This window comes from Musca domestica, unplaced genomic scaffold (assembly GCF_030504385.1).
Source record: "Musca domestica strain aabys unplaced genomic scaffold, Musca_domestica.polishedcontigs.V.1.1 15, whole genome shotgun sequence".
In the NCBI taxonomy this organism is placed as follows: Eukaryota; Metazoa; Arthropoda; class Insecta; order Diptera; family Muscidae; genus Musca; species Musca domestica.
This window is the reverse complement of record NW_026712207.1, coordinates 968734-983244: the sequence shown is the minus strand read 5'-3', so window position 1 is coordinate 983244 and position 14511 is coordinate 968734. Positions and strand designations below refer to the sequence as shown.

The 14511-nt window shown below is 34.9% G+C and overlaps 1 protein-coding gene across 2 annotated transcripts in view; it reads right to left on the bottom strand.

Moving 5' to 3' along the window:
• LOC101892534 (prostaglandin D2 receptor) overlaps positions 1-14511 on the bottom strand; it is a 31613-nt gene continuing 17102 nt past the window's right edge. The window contains exons 2-7 of one of the 2 annotated variants that reach the window (XM_059119454.1): positions 10152-10368; positions 9780-9972; positions 6298-6626; positions 2623-2929; positions 2326-2562; positions 1-2193 (exon numbers count right to left, since the gene is read on the bottom strand). In XM_059119454.1, coding sequence (XP_058975437.1) covers positions 2681-2929; positions 6298-6626; positions 9780-9972; positions 10152-10368 — 988 coding nt within the window. In that variant the 3' untranslated portion in view covers positions 1-2193; positions 2326-2562; positions 2623-2680. Of the gene's footprint in view, positions 2563-2622; positions 2930-6297; positions 6627-9779; positions 9973-10151; positions 10369-14511 lie in introns of both variants that reach the window. The other variant, XM_059119453.1, reaches the window with a different exon arrangement.

The window sequence follows — 14511 nt, the reverse complement described above, 5'->3', positions numbered from 1 at the left end:
ATATAAGTGTACCTCTCAAGATTCAGTATTTTGATGTTTTTAGCGACATTTTTACCGGAATTTTTTTCAAATTTTGTATTCGAAGTTCGTAATAGCTACTACAGTCTATGACAAAGAAGCAGCTCCACTTCTTCCTATAGCTCCCACATAACGGTATCTCCCAATATTCGGAATTTTGACGACATTTTTTTACCAGAAATGTTTAAAATTTTTTATTCCAACTTCATAAGGGGTACTACAGCTTATGACAAAAAATTACTTATGAAAGAACACGTCTTCGTATAGTCCCCCATATATGGGTTATTATTTGAGAGGTATTTTTCTACTGATTTTTTTTTTTGAAAAATTTCAAGTTTTTTCAAAATGGTGAAGTGGATTAAAAGTTCAGCTTGGTCGAACTAGTCCACGATTTCTTACTATGAAGTATTTGAAAAAATCATGAAAAATCAAATCAGGGAAGACTTACAGGTACTGCAACGAAAGCATATGAGTATGCTGACGCAAGGGAAGGAATTTCGTCTCCTCATGTAAATGGTCTACTGGAGTCATGATTAAGTGGCGGATATTTTCATATTCCTCGACGTGGAAGTAGACGGCAAGCTCCATGAGAAAAGTGTTCAACCTACCCATGTTCGTGGACACCTTAGATGTGAATTCATGTGAAGTGGATTCTATAAGAAATTTTATTTCACAAAACTTTGGTAACTTAGAATTGGATTTTTTAAGTTTGTCCTGGACATCTTAAGTGAGGATTGTGTTAGAATTTTTATTTCAAAGACCTTTGTCCCCTTAAACGTGGCATTTAATAGAATTTATATTTCAAGGACCTTTGTCACAATAGACAGTGGATTTTTTAGAGGAGATTTTTTTTCAAGGACCGGCAGGTATTTTTTGAGGAAAATTTCTCAAGGACTTTTTGAGAATTTTTTTCGAGGGCCTACTCCTATTTTTTAAGAACCGCTCAATATTAAAAAAAATATGTTTTTTTTCAAAAATTGTTATGATCTTTTCATGGACCGATCTGGATTTTTTAAAGATATCATTTTCATGCACAAACATTTCCAGATTTTTTAAAAATATTTTTTTTAAGGCTTTGAGATTAATGCTCTTCTTTTTTATTCCAAGGACCTTTGTCACCTTAAACGTGGAAATTAAATGAATTGCTATTCCAAGGAACTTGGTCACATTAAAATTTAGAATTTTTAATTGAGATTTTTTCAAAGACCAGTTGTAAATTTGTTTAAAGGAGATTTTTCTCAAGATCCATTCGAGAATTTTTCAAAATGAATTTTTCCAAGGACCTATCCGTATTTTTCTAAGGACAGCTCCATTTTTTTACAATTTTTTTTGAAGACATTTTTTATGATTTTTTTTAACAATTTCAATGATTTTTTCTTGGATCGATCTGGATTTTGAAATAAAAAATTTTTATGCACCGAAATTTTGAGATTTTTTTAAAGATATTTCAAAGCCCTCAGACCAAAAAAAAAAGGATTTTTAAGGACCTTAGAACAGTAATTGTTTAAATTTTTTTTAAGAAAATTTAGAATATTTTTTTAAGATATTTTCAAGGACCCTAAGTCTATGGATATGGTTTTATTTATGGATCTTTAAATTATTAACTAAAATCCAAGATTTTTAAAATAATTTTTGTTGGAGACCGTTATTTTTATTATAAAAAAATAAAGGAAATTTTATGATTTTTTTTTTTTCAAAAATTGTCATGATTTTTTCATGGTCCGATCTGGATTTTTTTATGCTTATGCACCAACTTTTCCAATTTTTTTAAGATTTTTCCAGATCTATATGCTTGCATTTAAGAGAATCCTTTTAAGACCTTAAATTTTTAAAGATAAATCTGTTTAGAACTCTTGGGTATTCCATTTCCATTTTTCCAATTTCTTTTCCATTTTGTAACAAAATATCCCATTTCAAATCTTCCAAAAATGTTCCTTAATTAATTTTGTTAACCGAATATTCCGAATACACATTCCTTAATAAGCAGCCAGTCCTTGCTTCACTCTCAAATTCAATTTGAATCAACTCGAAACTAAAACTGGAATAAACTCTTGATTTTTTTTTTCAATAAAAAAATCATAGGTCTTGGAAATAGACTACTTGGCGGCTCTATTTATAACTCAAAATGTTTTGTTGTTTCAAATAGTAATTGTCCTCCAGATGAAAGGATGACAGCTTCGCATATGGATACACACACACATGTAAACGATATGAAAAGAAAAGTGGGTTAATGTATCAACTCAGTTGATGATAAAAATAAAAAATAATAAATACAAAAATGAAACGAAATGCTAGGTTGTTAAGTACCTATGGAGACCAGGCCGACCAGACATGATGTGGCGTGGCAGACAACAAAGCCGACTGTGGGAGAGCCAATGGCTGGCTAATCAATAAAACAGCTTCCAACATGATCTCGCTTGTGTAATGAAGATGTCAAGCCTCCACAATGCCAACGCAAAAAAAAAATGAAACAAAAATTGTTTTAGTATGCCACAAAGGTTTTCCATCTTTGCCTTTGTTGTTAATTTGTTCCGCTGCTACCGCCTAAAAGGAAACAACTAATTAAGAAGATTCCATAAATAATACACAATGCATTATACTTGCCCTGCTACTCTGCCATACATCATCCATCCACACTTCATCATCACCATCATCATCGATTTCAATTGAGTCCACACTCCAATGTATGCTGTTCCAGGGTGGCGCGCAAACGACTTTGATCGCTGTGCGAACGCTTCAAACCGGTACGCCAACGTTTCAGGCAGCCCAAAATGTACGAATGTTTGGTGCGACTCAAGACATACACATACGGGTCGGATGTGAAATGTAATGCCATCAGCATGTCAGCAATCAAGAAGAAAGGATGTGCTTTCGGCACTCGATTCGGTACAATGGCCATGGGAATGGCAATCTGGAAGAAGCAATGGAATGAAATGAAATGGAGAAAGGCATTATTTGCGGAGAAAAAAATGTTGGAAATGTTCAGATAAGATTTCAATATCCAATTAATTAAAAATTTGCTCTTTTGTTGGAATCATTAACATATATTTTCACTGGACATTAGGGTGGGTAGAGGGGTGTTAAAAAAAAAAATAACAGGAAAAAATTTGGAGATCTATTTTTTACAGGAGGTTTTCAAATGGTCTTCCAGTTGTTAAATACCATTTAAAGCTCTTCAGGCTACAGAAGAGTTTTAAAAGCTCTTCTAGTGATGGGAGAGCTTCAAAGCTCTTCCAGATATAAATGAAGTATTCGACGCTTAAGAGAGCTGTAAAATTCAATTCCGAGATAGAATAGCTTTAGAAGCTCAAACAATTTTCTGGATGTAGAGGAGCTTTAAAAGCATCAGAAAGTCTTTTAGTCACAGAAGAGCCTCCAATGGGTCTTATAACCATCGAATAGCTTTCTTAGTGAAGAAAATCCTTAGAACTTTAAAAGCTCTTACGGATATAAAATAGCTTTTAATGCTCTATTGGATATAGGAAAGCTTTAAAGGCTCCAAAAGGCTTTAGAAGATTTTCTATGGATCGAAGAGCTTTGGAATGTCTTATATCTGAAGGTTTTAAGTCACAGAAAAGCGTCGGAATGACTTCAAGCCGTATCAGAGCTTTAGAAGGTCTTCCAGGTAAAAAGAGCTTTAGAAGGTGAAAAATAAAAACTGTTCTATAGCTAGAAGACGTTCTGAAGCCCTTTTATAGTTAGAAGAGCTTCTGAAGCTCTTATGGTCACAAAAGAGCTTTAAAAGGCCTTCCAGTCTCAGAAGAGCTTCAAAAGGTCTTCTAGGCATAGAAGAGCTTCAGAAGGTCTTCTAGCCATAGATGAGCTTCAGAAGGTCTTCTAGCCATAGAAGGGCTTCAGTAGGTCTTCTAGCCATAGATGAGCTTCAGAAGGTTTTCTAGCCATAGAAGAGCTTCAGTAGGTCTTCTAGCCATAGAAGAGCTTCAGAAGGTCTTCTAGCCATAGAAGAGCTTCAGAAGGTCTTCAAGCCATAGAAGAGCTTAAGAACGTCTTCTGCTCGTAGAAGCGCTTTAGAAGGTCTTCTAGCCATAGAAGAGCTTCAGAAGGTCTTCTAGTCATAGAAGAGCTTCAGAAGGTCTTCTAGTCATAGAAGAGCTTCAGAAGGTCTTCTAGTCATAGAAGAGCTTCAGAAGGCCTTCCAGTCACAGAAGAGCTCCGGAAGGTCTTCTAGCCATAGAAGAGCTTCAGGAGGTCTTCTAGCCATAGAAGAGCTTCAGGGGGTCTTCTAGCCATAGAAGAGCTTCAGAAGGTCTTCTAGGCATAGAAGAGCTTCAGAAGGTCTTCTGGTCATAGAAGGGCTTCAGAAGGTCTTCTGGCCATAGAAGAGCTTCAGAAGGTCTTCTGGCCATAGAAGGGCTTCAGAAGGTCTTCTGGCCATAGAAGAGCTTCAGAAGGTCTTCTAGTCATAGAAGAGCTGTGGAAGGTCTCCTAGCCATAGAAGAGCTTCAGAAGGAAGGTCTTCTAGCCATAGAAGAGCTTAAGAGGGTCTTCTAGCCATGGAAGAGCTTCAGAAGGTCTTCTAGTCATAGAAGAGCTTTAGAAGGTCTTCTAGTCATAGAAGAGCTTTAGAAGGCCTTCTGTTCATAGAAGAACTTTAGAAGGTCTTCTGTTCATAGAAGAACTTTACAAGGCCTTCTATCTACAGAAGAGCTTCAGAATGTCCTCTAGCCACAGAAGAGCTTAAGAAGGTCTTCTAGACACAGAAGAGCTTCAGAAGGTCTTCTAGCCATAGAAGAGCTTCAGAAGGTCTTCTGGTCATAGAAGAGCTGTAGAAAGTCTTCTGGTCATAGAAGAGCTTCAGAAGGTCTTCTGGCCATAGAAGAGCTTCAGAAGGTCTTCTGGCCATAGAAGAGCTTCAGAAGGTCTTCTGGCCATAGAAAGGCTTCAGAAGGTCTTCTGGCCATAGAAGAGCTTCAGAAGGTCTTCTAGTCATAGAAGGGCTTCAGAAGGTCTTCTGGCCATAGAAGAGCTTCAGAAGGTCTTCTGGCCATAGAAGGGCTTCAGAAGGTCTTCTGGCCATAGAAGAGCTTCAGAAGGTCTTCTAGTCATAGAAGAGCTGTGGAAGGTCTCCTAGCCATAGAAGAGCTTCAGAAGGAAGGTCTTCTAGCCATAGAAGAGCTTAAGAGGGTCTTCTAGCCATGGAAGAGCTTCAGAAGGTCTTCTGGTCATAGAAGAGCTGTAGAAGGTCTTGTGTTTATAGAAGAGCTGTGGAAGGTCTTCTGGTAATAGAAGAGCTGTGGAAGGTCTTCTGTTCATAGAAGAGCTTCAGAAGGTCTTCTGACTATAGAAGAGCTTTAGAAGGCCTTCTAGGTAAAGAAGAGCTTCAGAAAGCCTTCTAGGTAAAGAAGAGCTTCAGAAAGCCTTCTAGGTATAGAAGAGCTTCAGAAGGCCTTCTAGGTATAGAAGAGCTTCAGAAAGTCTAGCCATGGAAGAGCTTCAGAAGGTCTTCTAGCCATAGAAGAGCTTCAGAAGGTCTTCTAGCTATAGAAGAGCTTCAGAAGGTCTTCTAGCTATAGAAGAGCTTCAGAAGGTCTTCTAGCCATAGAAGAGCTTCAGAAGGTCTTTTAGCCATAGAAGAGCTTCAGAAGGTCTTTTAGCCATAGAAGAGCTTCAGAAGGTCTTCTAGCCATAGAAGAGCTTTAGAAGGTCTTCTACTCGTAGAAGAGCTTCGTAAGGTCTTCTAGTAATAGAAGAGCTGCACAAAGTCTTCTAGTAATAGAAGAGCTGCAGAAAGTCTTCTAGGCATAGAAGAGCTGTAGAAGGTCTTCTCGGTATAGAACAACTTCAGAAGGCCTACTACGTATAGAAGAGCTTCAGAAGGCCTTCTAGGTATAGAAGAGCTTCAGAAGGCCTTCTAGGTATAGAAGAGCTTCAGAAGGCCTTCTAGGTATAGAAGAGCTTCGGAAGGCCTTCTAGGTATAGAAGAGCTTCAGAAGGTCTTCTAGGTATAGAAGAGCTTCAGAAGGTATTCTAGCCATAGAAAAGCGCCAGAAGCTCTTCTAGCCAAAGAAGTACTTCAGATGGTCTTCCGGCCATAGAAGAGTTATAGAAGGTCTTCTGGTCATAGAAGAGCTTCAAAAGGTCTTCTTATCATAGAAGTGCTTTAGAAGGTCTTCTAGTCATAGAAGAGCTTCAGAAGGTTAAAGAGAATTTCTCCTTTCTTTCAACAAAACCACCTTCCAATCACCCTAATATACAATTTTTTCATTTCCAAATCCTTTGCTCTCTAACATTCACCATCCATCCATTCATCCCACTTACCATCTGTGGCATCCAGCAGATAACGAATGATATGCTCAGGAACAACATCAACTTGGCGAACTTTATTTCATCCGGCGAGGCATGGGCCGACAGTGTTACACTGTTGCTGTGATGATATTGCGGTATGTGTGTCGTACTGCTCTGGCCATGCTGATACAGTGTCGTGCCACTCGAGCTCTCAGCATCGATTTGAGCCACGGAACCCTTTTCGCTGCGATTCACCATGTCATAGGTCATGTGACGCTGGGTGGTGCGTGTGCGGCCAATGAAGCATAGAACGCGCATAACAAATAAATTACAAGCGACTATGACCACACAGAGCAGGGTGCCTGCAAAAGGTTGGAGAGAAGGGAGAGAGGGTGAGAAACTTAAGAAAATTGAAAACATAAAAATAGAAGACAAATGTTTCGGAAGTTTTGGGCAAAACAACGATGAAGAAGACGAAGAAGTCGACGTCAATTGCGTTAGCCACTAAAAACATTAAATGCTGATAAATGATGTTTGCTGTTTGTCATCAATTAAAGGATATTTTTCGTAGGGCTTCTCTCAGAGAGAGATAGAGAGGGAAAGGGGGAGGTCGTAGATGGCCTGATGTTGGCGGCCTATGTAAACTGTCAATATTGAGTGTTTTGTTGAGGTATTAAATTGCCATTCCCAGGCCTTTGATGATAAATTATGAAGACCATAATCAATGGAATATTTTTGTGGTATTTTTTCAAGCAGCAGCTACCGATGGAATATTTTCGGCTTATAAAGGAGTTTTTTTTTCGATTATCAGCAATCATTATTTTAGGGTTTAATTGACAATATGGAAATTGCTTTTGATTGAAGTAAGCGATAGAGGGAATTTTTAAAATTACCTTTGGTTTTTAAACAATAAAAAACAATGAAGGAGCTTTCATTTACAAAGGACCAACAAGGTCACAGTACGGGTTTTTTAAGTTTTTTTTTTCAAAGGACCAAACGTAGATTTTTAGGAGTATTTTTGAACTACCAAAAGTGGTATTTTAAGAACATTTTTATACCCTCAGCCATATGCCTAGAGAGGTTATATATCATTTGCTACGGTCATGCCTCATGGAAATATAGTTTTAGACCCTAGGTCTCTTTGGACCAAATCCGTTTCAGGACATTTGGGGTTGATCTAGCGATGTACATCCGTCCGTCCGTATGTCTGTCTGGCTGGGGCGCACGAGAACTCTCAAAGGGAGTATTTGATTTGGTCTAAACTTGATACACCGTAATATTATTATCAAACTTAGATCGACTTCGAAGATGGGCAATGTCGGACCACTCCTTCGGCTACCTCCCTCACAAAAGGTCGAACTTTTCAAAGAAAATATTTTACTGCACAGACGGAGAAAGGATAATCCGATTTTGCTAAAACTTTGCAAATCCTAATATTTTTATCAATGCAAAATGGACAATATCGGACCACTCCATCCAGTACCTCCCATACAAAGGGTCAATATTTTGAATAATTATAGCTGTTATAAAATGTGATGTAAGAGTCCGATTGTCTTCATATTTCACACATCCCAATATTTATATTAACCCAAGGTCTGGTGTTAAGATGGGCAAAATCGGTCCACTCTTTCTGCTACCTCCCCCACAAAAGGTCGAACTTTTCAAAGAAACTATTTTATTGCACATAAAGAGAAAGGATAACCCAATTTTGCTCCAACTTTGCAAATCCTAATATTTGCATCAGTGCTAGGTCAGGTGCGAAAATGGACAATATCGGTCCACTCCATCAAGTACCTCCCCCACAAATGGTGAAAATTTTAATTAATTATAACTCGTATGAAATGGGAAATAAGAGTCCGTTTGTCTTCAAATTACATACACCACAATATTTTTATTAACCCAAGGTCTGGTGTGAAGATGGGATACATCGGTCCACTCCTTCTGGTACCTCCCCCACAAAGGGTCAAAATTTTAAATATCCATGAAGCTCATAAAACGCGAAATTAACATCCGATTGCATTCAGACTTGACACATCTCAATATTTCCATCAACACAAGATGTGTTATTAAGATGGTAGAGATCGGACCACTCCTTCTGGTACATCCCCCACAAAGGGTCAAAATTCTGAATAACCAAAACGATTATAAAATCCGAAATAAGCACCCGATTCTCTTCATATTTCACACATACCATTATTTTTACTAACACAAGATCTGCTGTGAATATGGGATATATCGATGCATTCCTTCTGGTACCTCCCCCACAAAGGGTCAGAATTTTGAATATCCTTGAACCTCATAACACGCGAAATTAACATCCGATTCCATTCAGACTTGGCACAACTCAATATTTCTATCTACACAAGATCTATTTAAAATATGGTAGAGATCGGACCATTCCTTCTGGTACCTCCCCCACAATGGGTGAAAATTTTGAATATCCGTGAACCTCATAAAACACGAAATTAGCATCCGATTCCATTCAGACTTGGTGCATCTCAATACTTCCATCAACACAAAATCTATTTAAAATATAGTAGAGATCGGACCATTCCTTCTGGCACCTCCTCCACAAAGGGTCAATATTTTGAATAAACGTAATCCGTCTATCCGTCTGTTGGTCTATGGAAATTACACTAGCTTCCGAACGCATTGAAGTAGATTGATAAAATTTTACTCAAATGTATATAATGTCTGCAGGACCTTTGGTATTGAAAATGGGCCGTGTAGATCCACGTCTTCGTATAGCCCCCATATAATGGTACCTCCCGATATTCGGTATTTTGATGATTTTAGCGACATTATTCACCGGAATTGTTTCAAATTTGGTATTTGAAGTTCTTAGTAGATACTACAACCTAAGACAGAAAATTGTTTGTACATGTCCATGACTTCGTATAGCCCCCATATAACGGTACCTCCCGATATTCGGTATTTTGATGATTTTTGCGACATTATTCACCGGAATTGTTTCAAATTTGGTATTTGAAGTTCGAAATGGATACTACAGCCTGAGACAGAAAATTGTCTGTACAGGTCCACGTCTTCGTATAGCCCCCATATAAAGGTACCTCCCGATATTCGGTATTTTGATGATATTAGCGACATTATTCACCGATTTTTTTTCAAGTTTCGCATTTGAATATTGTAATGGCTTATGACAAAAGTTACCTATACAGGTCCATGTGCTCGTATAGACCCTAATATAACAGCTACATTTGGTATTTTTAAGATTTTAACAGAGCTTTTAACGGATTTTATTGTTTTTGAAATTTGTCAAAATCGTTCCAAATGGTGGAGGGTATTCAAAATTCGGCCCGGCTGAACTTACAGCTTTTTTACTTGTTAGTTTAGTAGTTGCAGATGCTTTTTTTCAGAAATACTACAGATAATTCTTTCATTTCAGCCAAGAAAATAAACGAATTGCCTTTGGGGCGTATGAATTACGTCAATACTCATACGCCATTAAATTTAATGTTTTCAAATAAAATACTTCAATTTCTATTTTTACTCACCAAATAACATAAACAGCACCGAATACGTTTTATTCCAAAAACCCTCAGCATCACGATAACGCAGGCATTTAATTTTCGCCGGATTACTGTCATCCATGTAGGCGCCAAAGCCGAAGAAGGGTAAAAAGGTGATGACCACAGCAATAAGGATCAGAGATTTTATAGTTTTGCGCACCAATTCATAGGTTATGTGCTAAAACGAGAAGACGAATGTGAATTGAATTTATGATTGTTATGGCTGGCTTTATTAGATTGGGGATAATAAAATCTCACGCCACTTCCTTACCAACTTCCCCACCCCCAAAAAAATAAATCCCTTAAATCTTCTTCACAAAACATCTCCGATGGATGGATGGATATGAATATACCTACCTTGTGATAAATAAATGGCCTGGCCAACGCCATCCAACGTTCAATGGCCATGACGGCTGCTATGCAACCGGAACTTAGGCCGAAAAATCGACACACCACCTTGCCCACACAATCCCATTTGTTGTATTGCTCAAAGACTTCCGGCGGCAGATAGAATTTCAGCAGCAAAGTGGTCAGCATGCCCACCAGGCCAATGAAGTTGTTGGTCGATAAGCACCTGGAAAAAGAAAGGGGGAAGAAGGGGCAAAATACAATTAGTGTTGTTTGTCCCATTAGTAAATATTATTATGCTTAGCCATAATAAGCATGGCATTGATGTGTTATCCGTTCTTTGAGAATAAAATCCATTGACGAAAATTTAATGGGAATTTGTTGCTGGATTTTATGTTTCGCCGCTAACACGTGTTAATAAGGCTTTTATTTTCTTTATAGATTTTTTTCTTCGAAGGACTTGCAGGACATCAAAAATATTTTTTCCAAGGATCCACAAGTTGTGGATATTTCAATGATATTTGTTTATGAAGCCAGAAATTGAGCAAAAACTATTTTTAAGGGGTACAGAAATCTTGAATTTAAAAAATATTTTTTAAGAAGCCAAGGACTTTCAGAGCTGCCAAAAATAGATTTTTTTATAATTTTTTAAAAATATTTTTCCAACAACCTCAAGGATCAAGCGTAGATTTTTTAAAATTTTGTTTTTCAAGGACCAAATTTGGATTTTTAACAAACATTGTTTTCAAGGACTAAACGTGAATTTGTTTCCATGGACCATAAGGACCACACGTGGATTTTTTCAAATATTTTCTCAAGCACCTTCAAAGCCATCAAACGTGAATTTTTTAAAAATATTATCTCAAGGACCTTCGGATTGACCAACGTGGTTTCTTAAAAAATATTTTTCGAAGGACCCTCAGAGCAATGAACGTGGATTTTTTAAAGAATATTTTTTCAAGGACCAAAGGACAAATAAACGTGGACATTTAAGGATTATATTTTCAAGGACCTTCAGAACCATCAAACGTGGATTTTTTAAATAATATTTTTTTCAAGGACCAAAGGACAAATGAACGTGGATATTTAAAGAATATAATTTCAAGTACCTTTAGAGCCATCAAACGTGAATTTTTTAAAGAATATATTTTCAAGGAGCTTCAGATCAATAAACGTGAATTTTTTAAAGAATATTTTTTCAGGGACCAAATGAAAAATAAACATGGATATTTTAAGAAGGAACTTCAGAGCCACCAAACGTTGACTTTTGAAATATATTTTCCAAGGACCTCAGGTATCAAACGAGGATTTTTTAAAAATATTTTTTCAAAGACCTTCATAGCCACCAAACGTGGATTTTTGAAATATATTTTTTCAAGGACCTTAGGTATCAAATGTGGATTTTTAAAAGTAGGTTTCCAAAGACCTCAATTATCAAATGTGAATTTTTTAAAAATATTTTTTCAAGGACCGTTTGATGGTTTTCAAACGTGGATTTTTTTATAATATTTTTTTAAGGACCTTTAGGACTACTAAACGTGAATTGTTTTATAATATTTTTTGAAGGACCTTTAGGACAACTAAATTTGGATTTTTATAATATTTTTATCAAGGACCTTTAGGACAACTAAATGTAGATTTTTTTATAATATTTTTTCAAGGACCTTTAAGACTATTAAACGTGGATTATTTTTTTAAGGGCCTTTAGGACAACTAAACTTTGATTTCAAGGACCTTTAGGACAACTAAACGTGGAGTTCAAGGACCTCCAGGATTACTAAATGTGGATTTTTTAAAATTATTTTTTTTCAAGGACCTCCGAGACTACTAAATGTGGATTTTTTAAAAATATTTTTTTTCAAGGATCTTGGACTACTAAACGTGGATTTCAAGGACCTTCAGGACTACTTAATGTGGATTTTTTAAAAATATTTTTTCAAGCACCTTTAGGATTACTGAACGTGGATTTCAAGGACTACAAAATGTGGGATTTTTTAAAATATTTTTTTTAAGGATCCTAAGGACTACTAAACGTGGATATCAAGGACATTCAGGTCTACAAAATGTTGATTTTTTAAAAATTGTTTTTCTAGGACCTTCAGGACTTTGATTTTTTAAAAATATTTCTTAAGGTCCTTCAGGATTTCAAGCACCTTAAGGACTACTAAACGTGAATTTTTAAAGCACCTTCAGGACTACTAAATGTGATTTATTTTAAAATATTCTTCAAGGACCTTCAGGACTACAAGGATCTTCAAGGCTACTAAACGTTGATTTTAAAAAAAATATTTTTTAAATGATCTTAAGTGGATTTTAATGTGTAGTTCTTTTTAGAACCTTCAGTGCCACCAAACCTGAATTAAAAATATTTTTCAAGGATCAAAAGTATATTTTTAAAAAAATATTTTATACAAGGACCAAACGTGGGTCAAAAAAAAAAAACAATTGTGGATTTTTAAAAAATATTTTTTCAAGAAAATTAAGGATCAATATTGGATTTTTAAAAAAATATTTTCTCAAGGATCTTAAATAACCGGACATCAAACCGTTTGGATTATTTTGGAAAGCAATTTTGGCACTAAAAAATACCAAAGTGTCGAATTTTTTAAAAAAAATATTTATATATAGGACCAAAAGAAGTTTTTTAAAAAAATATTTATTTCAAGGATCGAACGTGAAATTTTTAAAAAATATTTATTTCAACAACCAAACGTGCAGTTTTTTAAAAAAATATATTTTTTCAAGTACAGAAAGGATCAAACAAAAAATATTTATTTCCCAAGGATCAAACGTGGATTTTTTTAAAAAATATTTTTTCCCCGGGTCAAACATGGATTGAAAAAAAAATATTTTTTCCCAAGGATCAAATGTGGATTTTTTTTAAAAAATATTTTTTCCCCAGGTCAAACATGGATTAAAAAAAATATTTTTCCCAAGGATCAAATGTGGATTTTTTAAAAAATATATTTTTTTCCCAAGGATCAATTGTGGATTTTATAAAAATATATTTTTTCCCAAGGATCAAACTTGGATTTTTTAAAAAATATATATTTTTCCCAAGGATCAAACGTGGATTTAAAATAAAATAGTTTTTCCCAAGGATTAAAAGGGGATTTAAAAAAATATTTTTCCCAACAATCAAACGTGGATTTATTAAAAAATACATTTTTTCCCAAGGATCGAACGTGGATTTAAAAAAAAATATATTTTTTCCCAAGGATTAAACGTGGATTTAAAAAAATTGTTTTTCCCAAGGATCAAACGTGGATTTTTTAAAAAAATATTTTTCCCAAGGATCAAACGTGGATTTTTTAAAAAAAATATTTTTCCTAAGGATCAAACGTGGATTTTTTAAAAAAATATTTTTCCCAAGGATCAAACGTGGATTTTTTAAAAAAATATTTTTCCCAAGGATCAAACGTGGATTTTTTAAAAAAAATATTTTCCCCAAGGATCAAATGTGGATTTTTTAAAAAAATATTTTTCCCAAGGATCAAACGCGGATTTTTTAAAAAATATTTTTTCCAAGGATCAAACGTGGATTTTTTAAAAAAATATTTTTCCCAAGGATCAAACTTGGATTTTTTAAAAAAATATTTTTTCCAAGGATCAAACGTGGATTTTTTAAAAAATATTTTTCCGAAGGATCAAACGTGGATTTTTTAAAAAATATATTTTTACCCAAGGATCAAACGTGGATTTTTTAAAAAAATATTTTTCCCAAGGATCGAACGTGGATTTAAAAAAAAATATTTTTTCCCAAGGATTAAACGTGGATTTTTTAAAAAAATATTTTTCCCAAGGATCAAACGTGGATTTTTTAAAAAATATATTTTTACCCAAGGATCAAACGTGGATTTAAAAGAAATATATGTTTTTTTCCCAAGGATCAAACGTGGATTTAAAAGAAATATATGTTTTTTCCCAAGGATCAAACGTGGATTTTTTAAAAAATATTTTTTTCCCAAGGATCAAACGTGGATTTTTTAAAAAATATATTTTTACCCAAGGATCAAACGTGGATTATTTAAAAAAATATTTTTCCCAAGGATCAAACGTGGATTTTTTAAAAAAATATTTTCCCCAAGGATCAAATGTGGATTTTTTAAAAAAATATTTTTCCCAAGGATCAAACGTGGATTTTTTAAAAAAATATTTTTCCCAAGGATCAAACGTGGATTTAACAAAAAAATTATGATATTTTTTCCCAAGGATCAAACGTGGATTTAACAAAAAAATTATGATATTTTTTCCCAAGGATCAAACGTGGATTCTAAAAAAAAATATTTTTTCCCAAGGATTAAACGTGGATTTTTTAAAAAAATATTTTTCCCAAGGATCAAACGTGGATTTTTTAAAAAATATATTT